The sequence below is a fragment of the Schistocerca nitens genome, chromosome 1 (genome assembly GCF_023898315.1).
Source record: "Schistocerca nitens isolate TAMUIC-IGC-003100 chromosome 1, iqSchNite1.1, whole genome shotgun sequence".
Taxonomy (NCBI): Eukaryota; Metazoa; Arthropoda; class Insecta; order Orthoptera; family Acrididae; genus Schistocerca; species Schistocerca nitens.
This window is the reverse complement of record NC_064614.1, coordinates 889,578,557-889,604,183: the sequence shown is the minus strand read 5'-3', so window position 1 is coordinate 889,604,183 and position 25,627 is coordinate 889,578,557. Positions and strand designations below refer to the sequence as shown.

Genomic DNA, 25,627 nt, shown 5'->3' with positions numbered 1-25,627 from the left:
AGGTCTTTTCCACGAAAACTAGACTTGCCAAACCTTGTGCAGATATGAATGGTGCATAACTAAAAGCAGACCGGACATGTCACTCTACTCACTCAAAGACCACAACTCACAACCAAATCAAAATATGAATACATATACCCCTCCCGGTAATAGCACACATCACAAAAGACAATTTCAAAGACATAAATGACAAAATGGACAATCTATTAATAAACTTCACTCTCCTTCACCACCTTAGTCCACTGCTTGTGGTCTAGTGGCTAGCATTGCTGCCTGTGGATCAGGGGGTCCCGGGTTTGATTCCCAGCCATGTTGGGGATTTTCTCGGCCTGGGCACTGGGTGTTTGTGTTGTCCTTGCCATTTCATCATCATCATCATCATCATCATCATCATCATCATCATCATCATCATCATCATGACAGTGGCTAGATTGGACTGTGTAAAAAATTGGGGCTATGTACGGGTGCTGATGACCACACAGTTGAGCACCCCATAAACCAATCATCACCACCACCTCCCCACCTTGCACCCATCAAAGTAGACGAGAATAACCAAAACACATGGTGACAGAAGTTATGCACACTACTGCCAGCGAGATGCCTATCCTGACCTGACCAGTCAATGCCAATGCTGACTGCCAAAGTGAACCAAGACCTAGTCACAGACTTAGCATAACTTTAATGTTTAGAACTTAATCGTAAGATATACTGAAATGAGGTAACACAAATAAACTGGAACAAATATTACAAAATTAGATGTAGAACAGAGTAGCAATGAAACTAGTAGAATCAAACAGATCTGAATTTAAAATAGAATTAAACCGTAAAGTTTACTCATTTCAGAGTTAGCACTAGACAATTATTTGACAATAGCCTGTGTGAAAAAAAAAAAAAAAAGAAAAACAAATTGCAATTGTAAGACAAAGCATAATAAGCATCAACCACCCCTCCCACAATGGCAGGGAAAAAAAGCTTGATCTGGAAGCAGCATATGATGAGCTGCTAAAAAAAATATGTATAGCTACTTTCTTCTCTTTGTTTAACTGCTAATTCTGGAAACGAACAAATCAGCCTCGTTAGATATTTTTCATATTTCCACTCAATAATGCCCTGTGGAATAATTTTCTCGGGTAATCCGTCACTTAGAAAGAAAGTATAGATTGCACAAAAGCAAGCAGTAAAAATAATATGACGTTGTCACCTGGAGTTGTCACGTAAGTATCTCTTGAAGGAGTAAAGCATTTTAACTGCATCATCACAATACGTACATTTGCTAACAAAATTTGTTACACATAATCCATCACAATTTGAGAACCGTGATGTTCATAGATACAACAGTAGAGTAGCAAAAGACCTTTATTACCCGTTATTGAAGTTGTCAGTAGCTCCGAAAGGAGCTCATTAAAGAGCAATAAAAAATTTTTGATCATTTGACCACTAACAAATTGTCTGATGGGTAGCAAAGTAAGTTTTAAATCTAACCTAAAAACACTTCTCCTAGACAACATCTTCTATTCCATGGACTAATTTTTGTTCTAGCCATAAAAAACCCATAGTTCTGAAGTGTAGTTGCATGGGTATGTCTGAAAAAATATTTGGATTATTGTTAACACTAATCACATGCACATACCCATAAACTGACTCATTCCACATAATTTTGCTGAAACAATCATTCAAATGATGTATGGAACATGTAACTAATTAAGTAACTAACTATGGTTCCAAATGCAGCTACCATTAGGCAATATATTTCTAGATGATTGGCATTTCATCTGATAACTAGGCAGGCTTTCAAAAAATTACAACACAGTGACTGGATTACAGGTTTTGGATGGGCCAGGATTTTATGTCGAACCAACGATCATAACGGGATTGCCACACGATGCCAGTGTAGTGCACAAGGAAACATTTGCACCAATTGTCTATGTACTGAAAACTGCAAATGTTGATGAGGCAATAAGATGGAATAATGAAGTTAAGCAAGGTTTATCATCCAGCATTTTCACATCAAGCATGGAAACTGTTTTCTCAAAGGTAAGTATACCAATTCTGGTCAAATATGGCATGTGACTTGTTTTAAAAATTTTATAACAACATTTCTCCATTCTGCTTTGCCAAATCTGAGCCAATAAGCTGACTTGAAGATTTGTTCTTACCTTCTTAAATGGGTGTAGTTTTGAAATTCATGCATGGATATCTGCCTCATTTTACTATAATATCACCCACAACTGTCATCTACCATTCAACAGCTTCACTTAGGCATTCCATTTAACAAGAATCAGTCTACCTGAAATGCTAAAATCTTCCAAATGACCTTTCTCTCTTCACCTAAATTCAACCATACATTTGCTAGATCCTATAATGGTCCATCATTCCCGATAACACCATAACTCTTGCCCAGCTGAGCAATCCTGTTTTAAGGCTTGCCCTAAATTCTCTGTCACTACCAACAACTTACATTCCACAATTGCTGAAAATGCATACAAAGGAAATACTACTTGACATATCAGCCTAATATATAGTAGTCCTACAGTCATTATCACAGATGCAGCAAAGTTCTCTCACTTAAATAGTAACAACCACACCAGTTTTCCACATTTCTACTCTCCTAGGTTACCTTTATCACCTGTGCTTAATGCAGAAGATTTGGCCTATTTCAGGTTGGTGAGATATTTTAATATCATCTTTAATTCTTCTTAGACATACAAGAATTATTTCCATTACGTAACAAGTACCTAGGCCAAAGTATTTTTTTTTTCCAGTGGCTTGGTCCAAAAGGCTCCGACTGTGGGATCGTGAATGTGAATATACCAACAAGTGGAGCTGAAATTGGAGGAGCATTTGGTGGGGAGAAGCACACTGGTGGTGGCCGCGAATCTGGTTCTGATTCCTGGAAACAATACATGAGACGTGCTACTGTGACTATTAATCACAGCAAGCAACTGCCTCTTGCTCAGGGTATTAAGTTTGAGTGATGAGATCTGATATGTACAAAAATATGAAATATAATGCTCTATAATAGCTCTTCTGATCTCTGCCAATATTGAATAAAATCTTTAATCAAACATAAATGTGGGTAAATGAGCTGCAGTAGTAACTATATGAAAATTTCGTGCTGTGAATCGCACCCTGAAGTAATAAAAACGGGTTTTCACTGGTATGTGAACTTCAGCTTCATTGACGAAATGTTTCAATTGATAATTACTTTTTATATAGGTATAGCATGGACAAATAAAACAGGTGCGGAAAACATTTCCTGTGCCTTCAAACAGGGAACTCAGCTTAAGTCGTCTTAACTGGAGCAGATGATGTAAGTTAAGTTTTCTTTATTAAGGTGCATGAATAATTTTCTGGGCTAGTTTTATTTTGCCCATACTGCACTTTGAAACTGACAGCGGAAGACATTTTACTTTATGTGCACTACAATGGACTGATAAAAGGCAGCTATATTAAACTGGAACAAGTTCCTGTGGAACTTATTCAAGAAATAAACATTAAGCAATTGTTTAAATGAAAATTGTATTATTACGTAAAAGTTATTACCTGACATATACGTTTTATATATAAATTTTACTTATAGTTTTAGTTTCTGACGACTAGAAAATGTTTGATACATTTAAGGACAGGAAATAACAATCATTATAATAAATACTGAAAAAAATATAAAAACAATAAATACAAAAATGTACAAATTTACAATCACCTGTAATTTTTGGAGATACAGCTGTTTGCAAATTTTCATAGAAATTTAATATACCTTACTTTGTTTACAGTTTTAATGTCCATACATTTCCTACATATTATGAAAGATCTCTCTGCACTGAGTAAACAGTTTATCAGAGACTCCCAAAGTCTGTCCTTCCTTCTAATTCACACATTCTCACAAAAAACACTGCAGGAAACTGTAGCAACACATCACTACTGCTTCACTGGCATCTGGTCCCCGTTATTCAGTCTTTACACTGGCACTTAAATTACTGTCCATCCATTCAGGATTTCAATTGAACTGAGGTAGTTGGGATGATGGGATTTTTAAAATCTGGAGGCTGTTTCAGATCTACTTCTTCCATTATCTGCAGAAAGATGACAAATAATGAATCAAAACATCGTCGTCTGAAAATATGTTGTCAATGATACAAATGTATTGTTTCAAAATTATGTTTCACAATTTCTTTTCAGTAAAGAATGAATTTGTATTACACAGTAAAACAGCATACAATTTAATTGTTCACACTGCTTCCATTCAAATCTCATAATTTAAAATTAACAATTTCCAGTATTATGTCAAATATACATACACGAATGAGTGAATCAAGACCAAACAGGAAACCTTCTTCATGGTTCCCTTGAATCCACGGTTTCCTATGAGTGACTTCCACTCCTTGGGGCACAGGGTGAGTCTTGGCAAAGTCAATTATCCATGCTCCAACTTTTGTATCATCATAAATCATGAATACACTGCTACCAACAACCTATAAGAAATTAGACACATTACAAAGATGGGGAAAAACGCCATTTGCATATTCTATCTACTTGGGACATCTACTTAAACTTTGTGGAAACATGCATAATTCTTAACTGAAGATGTGTCCATAGTGTCAGCTTCAAACATTAAACATATACTGAACTGACTCATAACATTTTGCACAATTTGCACACAATAAAATACATTCAGACAGGATGAAGGGACTGTTACAGACCAAAATATTTTATTTTTAACTGATGTGAAAACTGTTGCCTTTCAATCAATGAGACAGAACTACAATAGTAAAACTCATTAAATAAATAAAAGTCTTTGAAATTAAAATGTTTTGAGGGTAAGCAGTTGTTTGTTCTGATAGTGTTTGAAATAATGATGTAAACAGCCATTATGAAGCTAACCAGAGTTGGTAGTTTTCTTTAACTATGCTGTATGTCATCTTAAGAAAAATTGTCGGTCATACAGTTCACAGGCACATATCCATCTTTACATAAAAAAATTGATATAATGATACAAGTAGATCGGATGTCACAGTGTCTCTCCAGCTACCTGTCTCCTTAACAGGGTAGGAAAATAACTTTTCATTATGGCTATCATTAACCATTAATAGCTGTGTACAACCTAATTATGCTGGCACAGAATATGTCATGGAGTAACTGTCATTTCTTACAAGTCGTCTGACTGGCCAGCATTTAAAACTTGTGATGAAAATCCTGGCTTAAAAAATAAAAAATAAACAACTATTCAAGCAGTAAACATAAAAGAAAGATTTCTTGTGCAACATGTTTTAATGGCAGAATGGTTCCTAGTTAATATTATGATGTGTATATTTCAACAGCTTGCTATTTTCTTAATTGCAAGTGAAATAACACAATCCACTGCTTCACACAGTGTATAAAATGGTGCTGTGCATTAAAAAAACTTCACAGTAAGTTTATGTCACAGCCATAGTGGAGTGTCAATAGTCACAGATCAAACTAACTAATTATAAAACATTGTTGCTGACAGTTTGTTAAGAATATGGGATCATTTCTGGTCACAATGGTTTCTATCTATGTATGTTTTACATCAAATACTACATATATGTGAAGAGGAGGAAAAAAAGACAATGATACCAAACACACGTGGACATAGCAACAAGCAACTACAAATGAGCCTTGACAGAATTAAGTGGTATTGCTGTTACAATGATATTTTTACCTCATGTCTTTTGAAGTACTCTGACTGCTCGAATTTCGTTCTTATTTCTCGTAGTCTTGCAACCAACCTCTGCCTTACATCTTCACGACCACCTAAGAAAAGAGCCACTGTTGCGAGTAGCTCTGATCGAGATTTTACTTTCTTAAGGTCAGTGACTGGTGGTGATCCACGAAACTGAAAGAAACAAACAATATTCATTTAATTTCAACATGTTCCCTATCAAGTGAAAAGGAAAAGTGCAAAGAAAAACACATCTAAACACTCACTTTCATTGCTTCTATGCGAAATCCATGACTGCAAGTAGAGCTCTGTTGTTCTCGAAACTGCATGTAACGCAGTTTCGTAACAGCCTTAGCTTCATGTTCTTCTGGTGTCGGAGCACTTGGATCAACTTGCACCATCTATGTGAAAAGTAAAGGTTCTCAGAAATGTCACAAATAAGAGTTCTGCAACTAAACACAAACACAACATAAGAATTTGACATCCGGTGCAGTTGAGGCCATTACACAATCACATTTATTTGACATTTCCTGCTTCTTACACAGTAATAAGTCAGACTAAGGTCACGATATTTATACAGTGATATTTGCTTGTTCCACATCTTATCCGTGGCTTAACCATTACTACAGGTAGCACTGAGAGACCAGTTTTAGTCTCATTGCAGTCCAAGCAACAACTTAAAAAGACAGAAATGGACAGTAACAGCCATATTTTGTGTGTTTTCATAAGAAACTGTTTGGGTACTTTGCTCTTGGTACGGATATGTCAACATCTGATAGAGAGTGTGTTATAATAATTATAAATCTGATTGAGAAAAGTCTACTTATACAAAGCAGCAGCAGGCATAAGCTTACAGAAAGAGGTAAATCTGATAGCTTTTGGAACAAATGTTTTCAAATGAATATTTCACTCTGAAGCAGAGTGTTGTTTCGAAACAATCTAGTAAATTAAAACCATATGCCCAACTGGGACTGGAATCCAGAATCTTGTGAGGCTCCTGTTGATAAAAGCATTGTCCACCAAAGCCAAGGTTCTGGATTCGAGTCCTGGTCCAGCATGCAGCTGTAATCCACCAGGAAGTTACAGGTAATCAAATCCTATCCAGCACCTAAAATCCATGGTACCCTTTCATCCACAATGATAAGTCTCCATTGAACTTATGTGCTTCGTGACTAACCTTATCAGTCTTTTTTGTTGGCGCTGTACCTTTGAATCTTCAAACTTAAGTACCAAACACTACAAAGTGGAGGACAGTTACTGACAGTCCATCAGCAAGCTGGGGATGGTTAGTGGCTACGAAAGCAAATCAAACATTCTATGTTATGATATTTGAAAGGATGACAAACTACCAATATTGTGTGTTGTCTTTGACCTGGGATGTAGTGAGAGTGTGACATGTGATGTCATGTGTGTGTAAACAGACACATAGTAGAACAATGAAAATTTTTTTTTTTTTTTTTTTTTTTTTTTTTTTTTTTTTGTAATCTAGAGAATGGTGACAGACTTACCTCTAGTATAGCCAAAGGTCTAGTTTAGGCTGAAAGGTGATAGTTTGGTTGTGAGCTTGTGAAGCCAACAAATGCTAACACGAAACCTTATTTATAGTGAAGATGTGTAGTGTACCTTGAGGTATATGTTAATTTGAAAAATGACAGTCTGGTTTGACATGGAAATATCCAAGACTGTGATGTCATGAGAGTAACAATTATTGTGATGGTGCATGTTTTATGCTTACTGGATTTCAATACGTTGTCTATGTACACTGTTTAGGTAAAGTCCTTTGGCAAAGCAGGTACGTGGAATCAGTAGGTTTGATCTCTCTCTTTCACCCTTTCCTTACACAAAAAAAAAGGCTAGCCAGACAAATGTCAAGATGGTTCCTAAAACAGGCCACAGCTACTTTCTTCTTCCATGCTTCTTCAACTAGTGAGAGTTCCATCCTCAATGAATGTAGAATGTTTGAGGATGTTAAACTGTAACCTACATTTCCTTTGAAACAAAGTTGGTGGTGGTGTCTTCAGTGTAATGACTGGTTTGATAAAGCTTTCCACAATAACTATCCTGTACAAGTCTCTCCACCCCCGAATAGCTACCATACCCTACATCCTTTTGAACCAGTTTATTATAGTCAAGCCTTGGCCTCTCATTCCCCCCCCCCCCCCCCCAAAAAAAAAAAAGTTACACAGTGGACCACCCTTGCATCTAACATAATTTATGTAACAATGCATGCATGAAAATACTTGTTGGAGACTTGTCCATTTTCTAATACAGGTTTTCTGAAGTTAGTTGCAACTTCCTCTGTTATAAGGAATGGCATTATTACATTAGACTATGCTACATATAAAAATCTGTTACCACAACCTTTATTTGGCATTTAAATTTGCTGGCTGCAACAACTCAACCTAATTATAATTGACCAATCTAACCTAGACCTCTACTTCAGTATGTCTAGATTTCAGGGCAAGTCCAATATCACACTCTAGCCCCCTACACTCACCTACATTACCAAACTGATGATTTTTTGATGCCTCAGGATATCTCCTATCAAATGACTCCTCCTTTTAGTCAAGGTGTGCCATAAATTTATTATTTTTTCCAAATTCAATTTAATACAAGGTCTGAAGTGTTTATCATCCAAATTTCACTTCTACAGATGGCTACAAACTTCACAAATATTAGGTTGGTACCCAAGTTCATAGCGTTTTTCCATAAGTTTAATAAACATGACAAATACACATAACAGACTTGAGTCATCAATAACATATTCTCCTTCACTATTACAACAGTCTGCCTATGCTGGGGTAACTTTTTAATTCTGTAACTACAGAAATCGTGTAGTTTTGAGGCAAAGAACTCACTGGGAAATGTTTGAAGCACATTTTCATCCAGACAGCGGAAAATGTGAAAACATGAGGGTTCCAGATCAGGTGAATAAGGTGGGTGCAAAGTGACTTCCAACCCAACTCCTGCATAGCATTTTTTGTCAGTCTAGCAGAACGTGCATGGCCGTTATTGTGGAGTAGCATCCCTTCCAGCAGTCTTCGTCACCGTTCTTGGATTTCGTCTGCACGATATCTCAATTGTTGACAATAAATGTCAGCATTGATGATTACACTGTGGGGAAGCAATTCGTAGTACACCAAACTGTAGCTGTTCCATCTTGTATAATATGTGTACGGGTCTTCGTATGGGGAGTTGCTGCTTTGTTTGGGCTCAACCATTTTTTTTCTTTTCATTATGTTAGCGTAAATACACCATTTCTCATCAGAAGTCACGATACAGGATAGGAATTAGTGGTGTTGTTCACGAGCCAACTGATGACGAGTAAGCACAGATGCACACACGGCCGCCTTACCCTACTGAACGCAAATGTCGCACGACGACGGAATGGGGACAGCTCATCTGATTTGTCAGTTCTTGAGTACAATGCGGTTTCTCCAGTTGGTACTTCATTTTCTAGCAGCCACAGCTGATTTCACTACGTCTAAATAACAAAATGACAATATGTAAACTCAAACAGCAACAGTGAAGTACAATAAAAAAGACAATCAACGAACAACTTATCGCAACCGGAAAACTAACATGCTGCACAAAAATGCTACGAACTTATGTACCAACCTAATAGCTTCAGAAGAGACTCTGTATATTTAAATTTATTTCAGTGTCAACAAATGCCTATTTAACAGGAAGGCTTTTCTTGCTATTGCTAATCCACGTTTCATACGCTCATTACTTTGGCCGTCATAAGTTTGGTGCTCAAATAGCAAAACTCATCTACCAATTTCAGTGTCTCATTTCCCAATCCATTTGCCTTAGTGTCGCTCGATTTGATTCGACTATCTTCTCCATTGCCGTCGTTTTACTTTGTTGACATTCATCTTATAACCTATATTTCGAGACACTACTGATTCGTTTCCAGTGATCTAAGGTATCCATCTAAAAAGATAAGAAAAAGTCGCGTGTGGAAAACCTAATGCGCATTTAGATACAAATGTCCTAATACACTCTGACGCGTTATTTTCCTGCTACGATCGTTACGTGTACAGAAAGTGGACTGACCTTCTGATAAAGGTCGTGCCGCGCCGTAGTCTTGGACACCTCGGACTCGAGGAAGGTGCGCGTTCCCATCTTGACATCCATGACGTTGGGGTCGCGGAAGCCGGCGAGCAGGTCCTGCAGCTCGATGAAGCGCTGCCCGCGGAAGGTGACCTCGCGGAAGTAGCGCGGCGCCAGGTCCCGCAGCAGCGGGTCTGCGCCCAGCGCCTCGTAGACGCGGCGCTCGGCGTCGTCCTCGCCGCCACTGCGCTTCTTCCAGATGGTGCCCGGGCCGGCGGGCGCGAAGCAGTCGGGGTGGCCCGACAGCTGGAACCAGCGCGCGCGGCTCTGCAGCAGCACGTCCGTCGCGGGCGCGCTCAGCTCCAGCGCATTCTGCCGGCACACACACACACCACACTCGTCAGGCTCCCTCCAACTCCAAAGGTCGGCGGTAACGTAATTAAAGGCATATTAGTAAACGACGACTGGCTTAACGCAATTCTCCATGCCGAGGAAACCTGTTCGTCTCTGCACAAGCGGAAAAATGCTTCTGTCGGAGAAAAAAAAAAAACAAAATAAAAAACATTACGTTCCTGTTTAAAGGATTCGGACAGACAATTGGGGAACCACCTGCTTCAATTCTCACCCCATCTTCCTTACCAAAAATGTTGGCATGCGAACATATTACCGCTCTTTTATAATTGATAATTCTAAATCCTTTCACTCAGTCTCTCTCTGTAGTTAAACCTTCATACTTAGCATCTCCCTCCCACTGCCACCGTCTGTAAATGTCTCCTCCTCCCCCCCCCCCCCCCCAATTGCCTCCATCCTCTCCCATTGCTTTACAGTACATCCCACTGCCATTGTCGCCACCATATCTCGGTAGCTCAAAAGTTCTAGGGGCTCCAACTTATAATTTCCCCTATAACAACGTACTTAAAATTTCGGTCCAACTGCACCATTTCCTATACTCACGTTTTAAAGTTCGCAGGTCTGGAAGGTCCAGAGACCCCCCAAACCTATGTATGGTCTCCACTCACCTGTATTTTACATTTCTGCTCTCTTTCTCTCTTTTGCCCCCACTGCTTATATTTCCAGCCATCTCTCTCTCTCTCTCTCTCTCTCTCTCTCTTACTGCCACTGTATCGCACTGCCCGTAACACCTGCTCTCTCTTTGGCTCTTAATGCTATTGTATTCATTCATCTCTCCCTTTCAGTGCCACTTTCTCTCTTCCACCATATCTCTATCTCTCTGTTGGTCTCTTTCACCGCAAAAAAGAGCGAATACGTACGCATGCCAAACTTTCTGGTGGGGAAGGAGGAATGAGGATTGCGGCATGTGGTTCCCCACTTTTGTGTCGGAATCTTTTAAAGAGAAATGCATTCGTCTTTTCTGTGTTCCGACAGGGGTGTTTTACCGCTGGTCCCCTTCTTGCTTATATAAAATGAATTCTGTGTGTCAGTGAAGTTTTGAGAGTTTATATTTATACACTTCGACAGATTTACACACTTTGACACGAATATAAACAACAAGTAAGTACGCCTAACGGAAGGTTGAAACAAAATCGTTTGCTTTAAATTTTTATGGGTATTTTGCTCATTGATCGCAATTCATCGGGTTATAACTTGTATCTTAAAATAGTAAAAATTTTATTAGAAATATTTTATTGAATTTGCAGTCTTCTCACTTTAGTAATTTTTTGCAGTCACTTTTAGTCCTTTCCAGGCATGTTGAAGACCCTTTTTAGCCCATTTTTGTCACTGCAGTCCCACTTTCGGCGTATTACTATAGGCGTGAAGTACCTGTTATGCAGAGAGAGCGCGTAATACCGTTTTATTGGTGAAAAATACTGACTGAAAACAGTTTAGTGGCCTCAGAACCCTTGGGACCTGTGTCAGTTAAAACTACATTTACCCATCAAACGATGTTGCGTGCATATTTTACGGACGTAACTACGGTAACTTTGAACCGCCGAATCTTTGTAACGGATGATGATATCGAAAAAAAGTTTCGAAGTTCCCCGACATCGTTATCCTAGGAACATAAGAAACCATTTCGACGATCTATCCCGAACAGAAATCACACAACTGGCAAGCCCCATAATGTGTACTTTTGGTAACCAAAAATTATGGTTTCTCGGCGTGTTCTCTGTAACTAACCACGAACGAATGGTGTTTTTGTAAGCGGTCTAACGCACACTCTAGAACACACCTAACGCAAAAGAACCAACCGAGTTGCTCAGTTTGCCTAGCCTGCAGGAAGTGTGTAATGTTAAAATTTTATCCCGGTGCAGTAGGATAGTTGCAGTATGTCATTTCTTCTGGTATCCATACAAATGGTCACTTGGCAAAGGTCTATGCGAAACACTCTTTGATCAATAGAACCCTATACATAATCCCCTGAAGAAACGGATTTTCACGCATGTTGTTTTGGAACTGTTACCTCCCCTTCCTCAACCCTCACACACACTTACGTCCGTAACCATATTTTCTGTCTGGTACGGATACAGTGTTGATATCAATGAAATTTTATTTGTTTCTCGGTATAAGCTGCGCAATAGTTCTGGGTGTACTTTTTCTAATATATAATATTTTCTTGTTCCTGACCTTTATCCCGTACCGTCACATGGTCGACATGTTGATTATCGCATTTAGCTATGTTAGTGTTAGAGGGTGACCAGATGCTCTTCTTGTCGCCACCCCGTGGGTACCAGCCCTGTGTTGATTTAGCCAAATATGCGAATCCGCCTAAAAACCACATGCAGGCTGACGGGCACACCGGCCGTCGTCATTAAATCGCTGGGTGTCAGGGTCCGGTGTTCCTCCCCGAATCCGGGAAGCGGCGTCCTAACGCGCGCGGCTATCCGAGCGGGTTATTTCGCTTTAGTACGAAGGTGCCCAACATGCGGTAATACCAACCGAGGGGTAAAAAGAAATTTTCTGAGCGGTAAAAACTAAACGATTCAATTCTGTTTCGGTCACAAAACTAAATTATTTTCAAATGGTCATTACTATTAACACAATTTTGTAAGATTATAGTACTGATTACGTAAGTTAACAACATTTACTTTTTCTCAATTAGTAGCATTAATGCGCCGGAGGTTACAGGTTCCTGACACAGTCCACGCACAGCACACATACGAGTCTGTTGTGCTTTGTCCCGTACAGCGCTGATGATAAAAGTGAGACATATAAGTAACAAATGCTAAATAACTCAAGAAAATATCTTCTCCAAGTTGTAGATAGTACCCTGCAGTAGTCCAGAAATTGCTTCATTACTCGTTTCGAAAAATAAATGAAATAACTGACAGCACGACCCAGCAGTAAGAACATAAGGCTACTATAGAGCTGTACACAGCGTTGTTATTATTATTATTATTATTATTATACTATTATTACTAACAATCTGAAGTTCAGAAGTAAGGAGTGCAGCAGCAAAGTGACTTACGAATAACATAGTGCACACATTTTAAATGGGGTTGCAGTGTGCAGGTCAAGCAAATGCTGCATTGGAGAGGAGTAATGCAGGGGAAGTATGTTTTGTAACACATATCTAAGCTCACAATGGACAGTTAGCTTCCTTATCTGAGGAGAAGTTGTTAGGAGCACTTACGATGCACCACGAATTTCTTCGTCATTCATTCTAACACACACACACACACACACACACACACACACACACACACACAAAGTAAATATCATTCATCTTTCATCATTTAAAAAATAAAAGTGTTCCAAGAAAAGTCTTTCATTCTACTGTTCAGTTAGGTGCTAAATTTCGTAGTAAGGTGGGGGTGGGGGTACTAGCTAATGTCCGATTGGACTCAAGGGGTAATGGTCTACGAAAGGTTGGCATCCACTGCTCTAGTATATAAAACTATACTATTGTTCCCTCATAAAAGCTATTTCCTTTGGAGCGCTTATCGTCAACGTAGAGTAAAATCTGGTGAGGGTTTATACGGAATCCTCTCCTTCATTCTCAACTTAGAGAATGGGCGGCTGAACATAAACACGGTCGCACTTCTCTTGTAGATGATCAAAGTGAAGGCTCTCCCGAAAGAGCAACCACAGATTAAAACTTCGACGGAGTGCTGAGAGTAGCATCTGACGATATCGATTAAGGTTGTCTGAACCACCTGACGCCACGGGCGTGGTTGGAGTGCGGTAGTTCACCTAGTCTGTGGAAAACATGTTTTGAAAGTCCTCTTCTAGTCTTTCTTTTCTAAAGCACGGAAACAGTCTAAATATTCCGCCTTCCGTCTGTGGTGGCTGACACTCGCCATTATCAAACCTTCGTTCTACAAAGCGTTCACTGTTAGGTGTCCTTTCTAATATCTTTTGAAACTTGCGTTGGGAGGCTAGTCTAAACAATCTCCCGACAGGAACTTTTTAAACTTCGTCTCCAATAATTTCTCACGCAGAACTGATATACCAAGATTTCAGGAAGTTATTGATGATGAATTCCAACTACATCACAGCCCGACTAAGTAAATTCGACGAGTCCCATTTTTTGTCAACGCAACGCGTTTCTAGCGAGCAGATCCATCTGAGAAATGTGATACTGTATGGTCTGAAAGATACCCATCTGCAGCAGGCACAACCTCTTCACCAGCCTGAAGACTTTTTAACCACGAGCTTACATGTGGAAGATTAAGTTTAATCTACCACAGATTTGTTCTTCAAATCACTGTTTCTTCCACTCTCTCTGTGAGTCTGTACTAGTACCGATGTAAGACGAGCACTTTTCCCCCTACATCGCTATCCAGGCCTCTCGCGAGGTTATTTATCAATCGAGCCTGCCGACAAAACGTACCTAATATTTATCATTGTTTAAAGCAAAAAGTATAGCATTCCTTCTTCTGATATACCTATGGTTATTAGTTACGTAATGAGCCCCCGTTGTATTTTCTAGACGTCATGTGCCATACATTCACATATCAAGCACCAAAATGTGCAAAGTGCAGTTTTACTTATTATTAAAGAAATTGCGTTAAATGTAGAACGAGTGTAGGCTAAGACAGATTCAAATAAAAATCCGAAACGATGGTATCAATCACAAAACCGGGCTCACAGGTCATACTGACGAGTATGGAACATGGAGCAAATTCTGCCAACGGCGAACGTAGAATCTCCGGCTGTGCAGCAGATCAACGAACTAGCTATGACGAGAGAGTTCATTAACGTTTATTTCGTATCGACATTCGTTGACTTCGTCAGTTCACAATCAAATCGTCACCTAACTTGATGTAGATCTTGGGCTACGCTACAAATCAGTGACACAACGAAGACGATATTGTCAAATTCCCTACTGAGTACTTTCTCGATGTTTTTATTTGAGAATGCGATTTCGAGGCATATTCAAACAATATTACGGTTCGTCCATTAGAGCAAAATACAGCATTACTACTACAAAAACCACACTGAATTACCCCGCAGTTAACACTTGCGTTATTACGCAGGTTATATCAAGAAAAACATTTCGTTGGTATCAACACCATATCAGTACCAGATCTAGAAATTTTCACCTTGCTCTCGTAAGTGCAATAACGGTGATGTGATGACGACGCAAAAGTGTAACATGTCTTCAACTGCAAAAGACGTCGCAACCGTATCCGAGGTTAACGTGTGACTACTCAAATCATTTCGAACATTGTCATTAGTTTCCGCGGAATTTCACACTGGTAACATGGAAACATCTCAAACACCAACATGGGCTGCAGCAGCAATTACCAGCACTCATGGCGTCGCGTAATGAAACCGCATCGCGAACGGCATAGATAATTGCGTGGCGATTTCGAAGTCACCAATCGTTGCCGGTAGCCAGCCAAGGTGGTCGGAAGGCCGGATACGATGACTGCCTGACAGATGGCGCTGCCACCAACGTGACAAGAAAAGGGAAGAGGCGGAAGGAAGGTCTTGCGTGCCCGGCGCGTGTCACGGGGACTCAACAGCATAGGCCTTGGCGACTCAGTAGCTATAAACAACAAACAGCCCCTCCCCGCCCAGCTGCAGGCGTGATCGCACATCTGCTAGCGTCGGCGAGAAGGGGGACCTACACCGCTGGCGCTAGTTTCACAAGAATACAGACAGCAGTGTCCTTTTCCTGCACGTCTCTTACCCAATATTCATTTATTATACAAGTATTGTCTTCACGTCTGATGACAAATTATGAAAACGGCAGAAATATTATATATTTCAAAAACATTACTGTAAATTCCCTCTGCCCCCCCCCACCCCCCCTGCGATTTCTACACGGCGGGTGCGACGACCAACGAAACCAAATTCCATCGTTTGGCCAGTGAAAATTAAGAAAGACTAATAAAGATTTATATGAATCAATAACACAAAATGTTTATATGGAAAAGACGACTTGAAACAGTGCTATTGGATTTTTTGAGTAGAAGTTATAGAGTCCCAAGACGAGGGAAGATCCCAAATAAAGAAACCGTGTAGCGAATAAAAACTGCCATGTAAATCACCGAAGATGTGGGAAAACAGCGTTTAAAATGGGATGGGTATGCGATGAGAATAGGGAATGGTTCAAATGGCTCTGAGCACTATGGGTCATCAGTCCCCTAGAACTTAGAACTAGTTAAACCTAACTAACCTAAGGACATCACACACATCCATGACCGAGGCAGGATTCGAACCTGCGACCGTAGCGGTCGCGCGGTTCCAGACTGTAGCGCCTAGAACCGCTCGGCCACTCCGGCCAGAGATTAGGGGATGAACGATGGCCGAAAGAAGTACTATGTTGTCAAACTCCACACAAGAGAAAAAGACGAAAGCCCTGTGCAGAAAGGAAAAATCAAGTGCACGAGGATACGTAACGAAGACATTTGAAAGCAGATTTATACAAGAATCCAGAGGCTTGGATACGATGTTACGAGAAACGGCATAAAGAGCCGTAGCTGTAGATGATGATGATGATGATGATGACGACGACGACGACGACGACGACGACGACAACAATAATATAGCGGCGATAACTCTGATGCAAAGTTCCTTGTGTTTTCGCCACCATCTGTTCCTCGCCGTCATCTCCTACACAAAAAACCTAGTTATCGAATGTGTAACAGGCCTACTCTTGTTACAGTCTAAAAAAGCCGAGCACTTTTGTAGATATATTGCGTTTCCGTAGAATTTCTCCGGGAAATAGCATTTGGCACTTTGTTTGCCCATTGTATTAACACCGTAATTATTTCTCATACCCATCTGAGTGATCGGTGTACATCCGTCGTAATTACTAGTGATTTACGTCTGATTTTACAAGAAGATTAAAGAAGCATACTACTTCTTCTCACATACAACTTGAGAATTGACGAAGACAGTAAAATCATAAACACTGGAGTTCATACGTGAGGTCGTTGTTAAGTGGATCTTCCTGCGCAGCTTTTGGGAGTGGAAAAGGGGAGAAATGAAGAGGTAACCAAAACACACCCTCTTGCGGAGTACGACTGTAAATGCAGATTTAGATTATAATAATTATTTATCTGATCTTTTGATGTCCTTGTTCTTTTTACGCTGAATTTGGTCATGACCCTCAGTCACTGGGTAATATTTATTATTTGTTCTGTTTTCGTGACACATTGCAAGAGTTGCACGAGAACTTGACATTTCCTATTAGCGATCTCCAACGAGAGTATCTGAAAGCATAAAGGTTAGATTTCAGAATACGCGAACAAAGAAAGAGCCTACACTGTGCATCACCTGTTTTTAATTATAGTTATTCCAACAATAAAAATGTCGGACCTATTGAACGAGAAAAATGCTTTTGGCTGGTGTTTGTGAGGAAGAAAACAAGATGCAAATAATAACGTAAAAGAGCCTATTTACTGCCTTTTATATATTGTTTGTATGTTATATTTTCTCGGGGAAATAAATGTATATCAACATCTACTAAGAAATTTGCTTTTGTCATTAATAAATTTTATTGTCATTTCTGAATTTTAAAACCATATTTGATGTCCGCAATTGGCTGTTACTGGCCAGTTTCGACCTGTAGCCACTTTCAAATGCAGTTGTTTCGTTGATATAATAACTTCATTGTCATCGTTCGGATGCCTAATTGTACAGCAGACGGCACTCATACGACACGCAGTTTTTGGCGCTCACGTGTAAACAAGAGTAACCTGAGAAGCAAGACTAAGTACAGAAATAATACACCAGGGGCGCTGCAGTACACTCACTTGTCACCGGTAGGCGGTCGAAACAAGAAAGTCGCTCATCTAAAGCGGGCTTTACAGCCCTTAATTTATGATCAAAAGACTACGTTGTCCAACCTATGAATCTGCGCGACTTGTAACTGTAGACCTCTAGAACCGGTTGACTGCGTAATCGAAAGAACTGGTCGCAAACTTCCGGAATTAGTTGAGATTTCTCTTCTTCCTCCTGCCGCCTGTGAAAGCTCCTGTAAATGGAAAAACTTTGCTGTCAGATTTGCTGTTTACTACCCAGAGAAATGTCAAACACGCACACAAACCAAACAAATGTCTCACGTTTACGCAGTCACTGAGAATTGTGTTTCTCGCTGTGGGACGTCGCGCATATTCAAATGCCCCTGGCTTTGAATGTCACGAACTTTTACTCTGAAAGTGGTAGAAGTCGTTTCTTTCTTTTATTCCTACTAATCACAAATTATGTGATACCTCATTTATTCAGAAAGCTCTCTCGTTGAAGGGTCACACAAAATTATATCCAAGCTGTTCGTGGCGCCTGGTTTATAGGTAATACATCATACGTTTTTGTATTGCTGGTAGCATAATTGGCAGAGTCGAGCGTGAGCCATCGGTGGTACACGATGGCCGATGGGATAATATAGAGTGAGCCACTGGTTGTACATCTCGGCGTGTACATGTTAACCTTTCTTTTCAAGCAGATGTCAAACTGTGAATACTGTTTCGCGAAGTATTTTGAAACCATAGTGGGCACTGTACGCGATGCGAGGCAGGATACGATAACACTTCGATTTCTGCTCTAGTTTCCATACCTATGAAACATATTCTGGTACACACTCTTCATCCCACCTGCTGTCTCTTCAGTTTCTTGTGCAACGTGCCTCTGTCTACAGGAGTCTCGCAGCAAGGCAGACGTTAAGTGACGTCAGGTAACTGTCTGATGTAGTACATATCATCCTGTCTACCATACTGCATACCAGAACAAGCAACTCAAATTACAATGAAATGAATACCCCTAGCTGCATACAGGCGTTGATATAAGTCTACGGGGACAGTTGAAAATGTGTGCCCCGACCGGGACTCGGAACCCGGGATCTCCTGCTTACATGGCAGACGCTCTATCCATCTGAGCCACCGAGGACACTGAAGATAGAGCGACTGCAGCGACTTACCTGTGGCACGCCGCCCGTGAGACCCACATTCCCAACTTATTGTCCCGCACTATATTCACAGTGCGCCTGCCCATTATACTCATTACTCGCGGCTTTTTGCTGATTCCCGTAAGAGTTCGGGCACTGTTTGTGCATCTGCACAGAATAAGGTGGTCGGTCAAATGGCCGGTGAGCCATGTCCGAAAGAACAGATACCATCTTCATATATATACAAGCAAATCGAATTTTTTCTTTCCCTCAACAGACGTGGACGCGTTACACATCTGAACTGAAACACTTGTACAACGCAAACGATACGTTTCCTAACTTGGGTTCCTAGTCAAAATGTTTTGTACGCAATACTCCCTGCAAATCCCAGAAGTTTGTAACGGAAATTTCCGAACACCCTGTAGATGAAGTTCTGGCAAGCAACTGGCTATTTTTTGACAAACGCGTGCGTAAACGGTCAGTCTAGCTTATCAAACCGGCCGTCGATGAACATATCTCTCAAACACGGTCTATCTGCCAAACAAGCAAACAAAGCAGCGCACTGCCAAGTAATCTGACAAACTAGTGAAGTCAGACACATCGAGTGATCGTTTACAGGAATCACACGGCTGGTAACTGGGAGGCGCTTACTCACCAGCGCGAGGAACTTGAGGAGAGCGCGATCGTCCTCGGGCGCCGCGTCCGAGCCCGGCTGACGCCCGGACGAGCCATCGCCGCCGCTACCGCTGCTGCTGCCGCTGCTGCTGCCACCTCGGCGCCAGCGGCGGAAGGCGTTCAGCGCCGTGGGCCCGGGCGACGCTTGTCGCCAGAAGTCGCTCACATCCGCAGCCTGCAATCATAGAAATACATCATCAATCGTCTGCTGCGTGACACGGTTATGTCGATTAAATATCTAAGCGTAACGTTGCGAAGCGACATGAAATGAATCGAGCGCGTGAAGGCCGTTGTAGGGAAAGCGAATGGGCCACTTCGGTTTTAACTTGTGCGACCCATTCTTGGGTACTGCTCGAATGTTTGGGATCCGTACCAAGACGGGTTAAAGGAGAAGACATCGAATATTACGGAAATGCTGAGTGAATACAAATGGGAATCCCCGGAGGAAGGAAGACGTTCTTTCCTCAAAATTCTGTTGAGAGACTTTGCGTAACAGGCATCTGCGACGGACTGCACAATGATTCTACCGCCACCAAAGTACATTTGCGAAAGGACCGCAAAGACAACATAATTGAATAATTGAAATTTGGGCTGATGCGGAGGCACACAGAAAGTCGTTTTTCCCTCGCTCCATTTGCGAGTTGACCGGAAAAGGAAAAGAATAGCAGTAGTGCAAGGTACCCTCCGCCATGCACCGTATAGCGCCTTGTAGAGTTTGTACATAGATGTGGAAAAGTCTGATCTTTTCCTTGCGCCTTTGTCCCGCATCGGCGCAGGGTTCGCATTCTTATTTACGTACTTGGCATGTTTAATTTAAGGACGGAATATATATTGACCACGACATCTTGGTAGATGATTGTTGCAGTGTGTGTGTTTATGGGTTGCATTTTTTCATATGACTTGTCAAGCCAATGGCAACACGGCATCTCTTGCCGCAATTGTCACAAATGTATTTGGCTGCTGAGGCAGGAGCAGTGTTAGCATTGCGAAGCTTTTTCTGCCTTAATCTGTCTAACAAGCCTTCATCATGCTTCGACATTCCAGACGATATATCATCACGCCACTCTGGTCTCATGCTAGCCCGTGCCTCCCATCTGTTTGTGTCGATTCCAAAGCTCTCCATATCTCGTTTACAGGGGTCCTTGAGCCGGCCGGTGTGGCCGTGCGGTTCTAGGCGCTTCAGTCTGGAACCGCGTGACCGCTACAGTCGCAAGTTCGAATCCTGCCTCGGGCATGGATGTGTGTGATGTCCTTGGGTTAGTTAGGTTTAAGTAGTTCTAAGTTCTAGGGGACTGATGACCACAGATGTTAAGTCCCATAGTGCTCAGAGCCATTTGAACCATGAGTCCTTGAACCTCAATACAGGACGTCCTACATGTCTTTTGGCTATAGAGATCTCTCCAAGCATCACCTCACGCGGTAATCTGTCAGGATCCATACGGTGGGCGTGTCCCAGCCAGCGGAGTCGTCTCTGCTTCAAGATAGCTGAAATACTGTTGCAGTTAGTTTTAGATAGCACTGCTTCGTTGGTCACTCGGTCCTTCCACGTTACTGCGGGGATGGATCTCAGGCACCGCATATGGAAAGCATTAAGGCGACGTTCTTGTTTGGCATAGGTAGTCCATGTTTCCGATGCACACAAAAGGATGCTGAGGACGCAAGTTTGATATACAAGAATTTTGGTGGTCAAAGAGAGTTTGTTGTGGACGGAATATGTGCACCCTAATTGTATGCGTCTAGTGTTGTTCATGTGAAATTGAGCGAAAGTTTTCTAAATGTTTTCGAATCGTGTAACTGAAGCGGGACTTGAGTACCAGCCCAGTATTCACCTAGTGGGATGTGCGAAAATGCCTAAAAACCATATCCTGGCTGGCCGGCATATCAACCCTCGTTGTTAATCGCCGGGCGGATTCGATCTGGGCCGGCGCACCTCCCTATGCCGGAAGCGGCGCTTTAACACGCACGGCTATCCGGGTGGGTTGGATGTACGGTACACTCTGATTATTGCCAAAGTGCCAATTTTAACATAATATTTTGTACAGGTGGTGAACCAAAGCTCGGAAGTATTTGAAGAACGTCATATTCCAACCGTTCAAACAGCTGCCGATAAACAATTTTTTATTAACTACCTGTTTCGATCTTCGGATAATCTTAGGTATCTTAAAGTTATTTCTAACAGTTTAAATGGCAATATTGACACCGTGGTGTCAAACAACATAAAAGCCCTCCTGCGCCGCTGACGTCAGTTTGTATATCATCTTCCTTCCCACAGTCAAATTTGTTGAATGAAGGTGACATTTTTTCCACTTATGCTTTATCAAAAAAGTCCGTAACGACAGAGTAGTTTCGGACTTAAAATGCCGTTTTCGAATGTGTGCCCAGAACAAGGTGCCATACGAACGAAAATGGTTGCGAAGTCATACGAATCCTACCATTCGTGTTGGTTTGGTAGATACTTGTGACACTCAAGAAGCCTTAATTGCACATAGTATCGACACAGTTACAGCTTAAAAACTGGCCACAGCCACTCCACTGGGCTATGCAAGTATGTCCAGAGCAAGGTACAAGGCATGAAGAACTATACGCCCGTAGTACACGAGCCACTGCATTAATCGGTACTGCCTTTGCTCTTCGCACCATGTTGAACTTCAGTATGCCTTTCTTTTATGCCGTGTGCCTTGATCTTGGTCATATCTACATAGCCCAGTGGACACGCTGTGGCTAGTTTCTGCGTGAAAATATGTAGTTCCTTTAAACTGTTGATATTTGCCATCTTTCGTTTCCTCGAATGTAACGTGTAGTTTTTATTTGTATGGTGATTCCGACTCGCTGACGCGATTATTAGTATCATTAACAATAACGTCACAATACTAAACTCAAGCGATGTTTAGGATTAAATACAGGTACATAATATAGTTATCGTCTCCCATAAGTCCAACCCCTCGTCCAAGTCGTGGGAGATGGGCAACGGCACAAAGTAGGGGACTGCTTATAGGGGCGATGTACAGCGGGGACTTCGTGTGCCCCAGGACCGCTACGGTAGCTGGGAAGGCCCTATGGGAACCCTGAAACGTGACGGCTAACGGGGCTCTGGTGAAGCTGCGATAGGCCTAGCAAGCCAGTAGTGGATAAATCAACTGCTTTTAAAAAGGGAACATGCCTTGTATCACGGAGCGGATTTAAAGGAAACCGACCAAGCAATGGTGGGGGAATGGTGGAAAGACAGAACACGATGGAGAGGCTTGTGTTCCCGACAGACCCAGCCAGTGGCTGGAAACTGTCCAAGATGATGATGATGATGATGAATATAGTTATCATGAACACATCCTTAACTTATTACTACCTGTCTACATTCTGACAAGAAAATTTTCTTCGGCCTCTTGGATACGACTTCTCTGCTATTGTGTTAACGGAAAGAGAAATACGTCTTTGTTTTATCCCATGAACCACCCAACTACAGTTACAATAACACAACTTTCGATATGGGAAAATAAAACGCTGCCAGTTGTGAAAGTGCGTGTTCATTCTCCAAGTCTCCGTGACCTGTAGGCAACCTGATTCAGAAGCCACGGGCACAATAGGAGACTGCCTAGCCAGCTCCGTGAGAGCGGCACAAAGAAGCTAGCGAGACGAGAGGACGCAAGCTGACGAGTACCGTTCCCGGCGCTGCGATTTCTGCGCCACCATTTCCAATGAAGAGACGGACGTCAGGGAACGTTTCGGTTGAGTCACGTACGCTTGCAGTTCCACGAAAAGCCGCACTAAATTTCATCGCATTTGATTGCCTGTGCTTGAAAGGGGCAGTACAGGTTACCGCTTCACGGCGTGCAGGTGTTCACGTACCCGCAATGTATATGATATCCGGTTAGCTTCTATTAATGAATGTGCGCTTACTTAGACGAGTCAGACGCTAGTAATTTGTAATTTCAATTGCAGCACATTTCAATTTCTGTTTAGGTCGCACAAGGTGTGTCTGAGTGGCTCCTATGCAATGTAATAAGTACACAAATATGGGAATGTACGTGGATATCAAATACTTGACGTACGTACGTTTGTCTCCGTTTTCAACATAGTCGGTAATTTCGTTCCAGCACCTCTCACACCAATGCATATAGTGTCATATAAACCAGTCCATCCCGTTCTTATTTGGCTGATTTAATTTCTCTACTTGCCCCCTCCTCTCCCCCCTTCTCTTCTCTGTCCTCTCCGATGGTACTGAATCAGTCTATGCACATTTCAACAAATCGCGTTTGTCGTTTCTTTGCTTCCAAGATATTACTGGCCAAGGAGACGACTGTTTTGAAAAATAATTTCCAACATTTCTCGTCATATTTTGGCCTATCCTATAGAAAATAGCCCACTTCTTCTTAGAATAAAAGACTCTTACTTTCCCTAATGTTATGGCAACACTGTAATCACATGTACGATAACTACTTCTGTCAGCAGACAGAGCAGTGCTGTGCAGTTGGTGCAATGAACAGTGTTTTGGGTAGGCATGCAGGAGGTCGAGAGTTCGATTCTGGTTTGAGGCATATTTGTTTTTATTTGCTAAAAGTAATCTGCGTGATACTGTATCTGGCTTCTTAATCGTCATTCAACGATTACAGTGGGTCTTCTACAAAACATTTGCATTTACGTATTATAAACACAGAAATTGACGTACAGCTTTTCAAGAAGCCTTTTGTACGTCGTGGACGCGAATTGTCTCGTGCCACTGCATCAACTAGATTCCAAACCTGTTTTCTGTCTACTGTCCCCCACTGGTCCCTTCGAAATTATTTGCAAAGCACGTTTCTAGCCCTACTGGTGATGTGAGGCCCTAACGGATGTAATGGATCTGAATGTGACAAGAATAACAGTTAGTATTAATCTATAGGATCACAGGGGGAGGGTACATATAAAACAGGTTTAGTTGCCGTACACAAGATTACAGTGTTGCCGGATTGCCGATCTGTAACGTCCATTTACTGTCCGAAAAATGTGCAGGACGAAATTTTGCGAGAGACATTTTTGTACTGCCAATATTATAGGAATTGCGCTGCGAAGTCCGAGTGCGTGAATTTTTCTTCACCCTGTATACTTTTCTGTACTGTAATGCCTGCGCACTATAACAGACGTACAAAAGCAAAAAAAAGAACTAAAACAATAAACAAATGCTACTGTGGGCTTGGTTATGTTCAGAAACTGCCTCATCCAATCGATATTTATCAGGATTGTTCCAGCCAACCTTTCATGCCGCTGACTGCTAACGAAAGATTAATGGTAGAGATTTTCGAATGTACCTTTCCCTATGCGCGCTCTAAGATTAGATTAGATTAGATTAATACTAGAAATGAGGTTGCTAATGGTATAGCCAAATCGATATAAATCGAATGGTGCTAACCGTTACTGACTTCTTCGAGCTGGCTGCAAAATTTAGCTAGCAGACAGCATTGTGTTTAATGGGCCTGAATGTCAGTGAAGATGTTTATTTCAAACTCTGACACATATAACAATTTAGCGATTGTTCACTCTTAGCATCACTTCCGCTTTCGTGGACGCAGACTCGCTAAACACAATGATGCTTACTAGACGAATAGAAAGCAATAAATACCGGTCAGTATAGTTCGATTTCCATCGATTCCCATACGCCACCTCGCTGATAGTCTTCCTACAGCGCGTATAGTCGCCTCCGTAACAGGAGTCCCTAACGCACAGTAGCATAATATTACTCGACCCTGATGTGGCTCTTAGGACCATCGTGGGGGGAGGAATTTTCGTCAATACGTTTTGGACAGCAATGAGAGTACATGTTGGGTACTACCCAACAAACTGTGCCCGACTATCTCAGGGAGAGAGGATGTGTTGGCCGTCCAATCTCTGCGTTAAGTGGAGGCATTAAGTTTGGCGGCTCCCTCGATGCTATGCGAGAGGAATAGGCC

General features: G+C 41.5%; 2 protein-coding genes across 7 annotated transcripts in view; one reads left to right on the top strand and one right to left on the bottom strand.

Annotated features, from left to right (window-relative positions):
- LOC126191637 (alpha-aminoadipic semialdehyde dehydrogenase-like) overlaps positions 1-3,071 on the top strand; it is an 81,934-nt gene extending 78,863 nt beyond the window's left edge. The window contains exons 7-8 of the mRNA XM_049932540.1: positions 1,825-2,034; positions 2,763-3,071. Coding sequence (XP_049788497.1) covers positions 1,825-2,034; positions 2,763-2,975 — 423 coding nt within the window. The 3' untranslated portion in view covers positions 2,976-3,071. The remainder of the gene's footprint in view (positions 1-1,824; positions 2,035-2,762) is intronic.
- A 429-nt stretch (positions 3,072-3,500) lies between these two features.
- LOC126191653 (inositol-trisphosphate 3-kinase homolog) overlaps positions 3,501-25,627 on the bottom strand; it is a 524,458-nt gene continuing 502,331 nt past the window's right edge. For all 6 annotated transcript variants that reach the window (XM_049932544.1, XM_049932542.1, XM_049932543.1 and 3 more), the window contains 6 exons: positions 19,687-19,881; positions 9,740-10,108; positions 5,947-6,081; positions 5,681-5,854; positions 4,299-4,472; positions 3,501-4,073 (listed from right to left, as the gene is read on the bottom strand). In XM_049932544.1, coding sequence (XP_049788501.1) covers positions 3,990-4,073; positions 4,299-4,472; positions 5,681-5,854; positions 5,947-6,081; positions 9,740-10,108; positions 19,687-19,881 — 1,131 coding nt within the window. In that variant the 3' untranslated portion in view covers positions 3,501-3,989. The remainder of the gene's footprint in view (positions 4,074-4,298; positions 4,473-5,680; positions 5,855-5,946; positions 6,082-9,739; positions 10,109-19,686; positions 19,882-25,627) is intronic.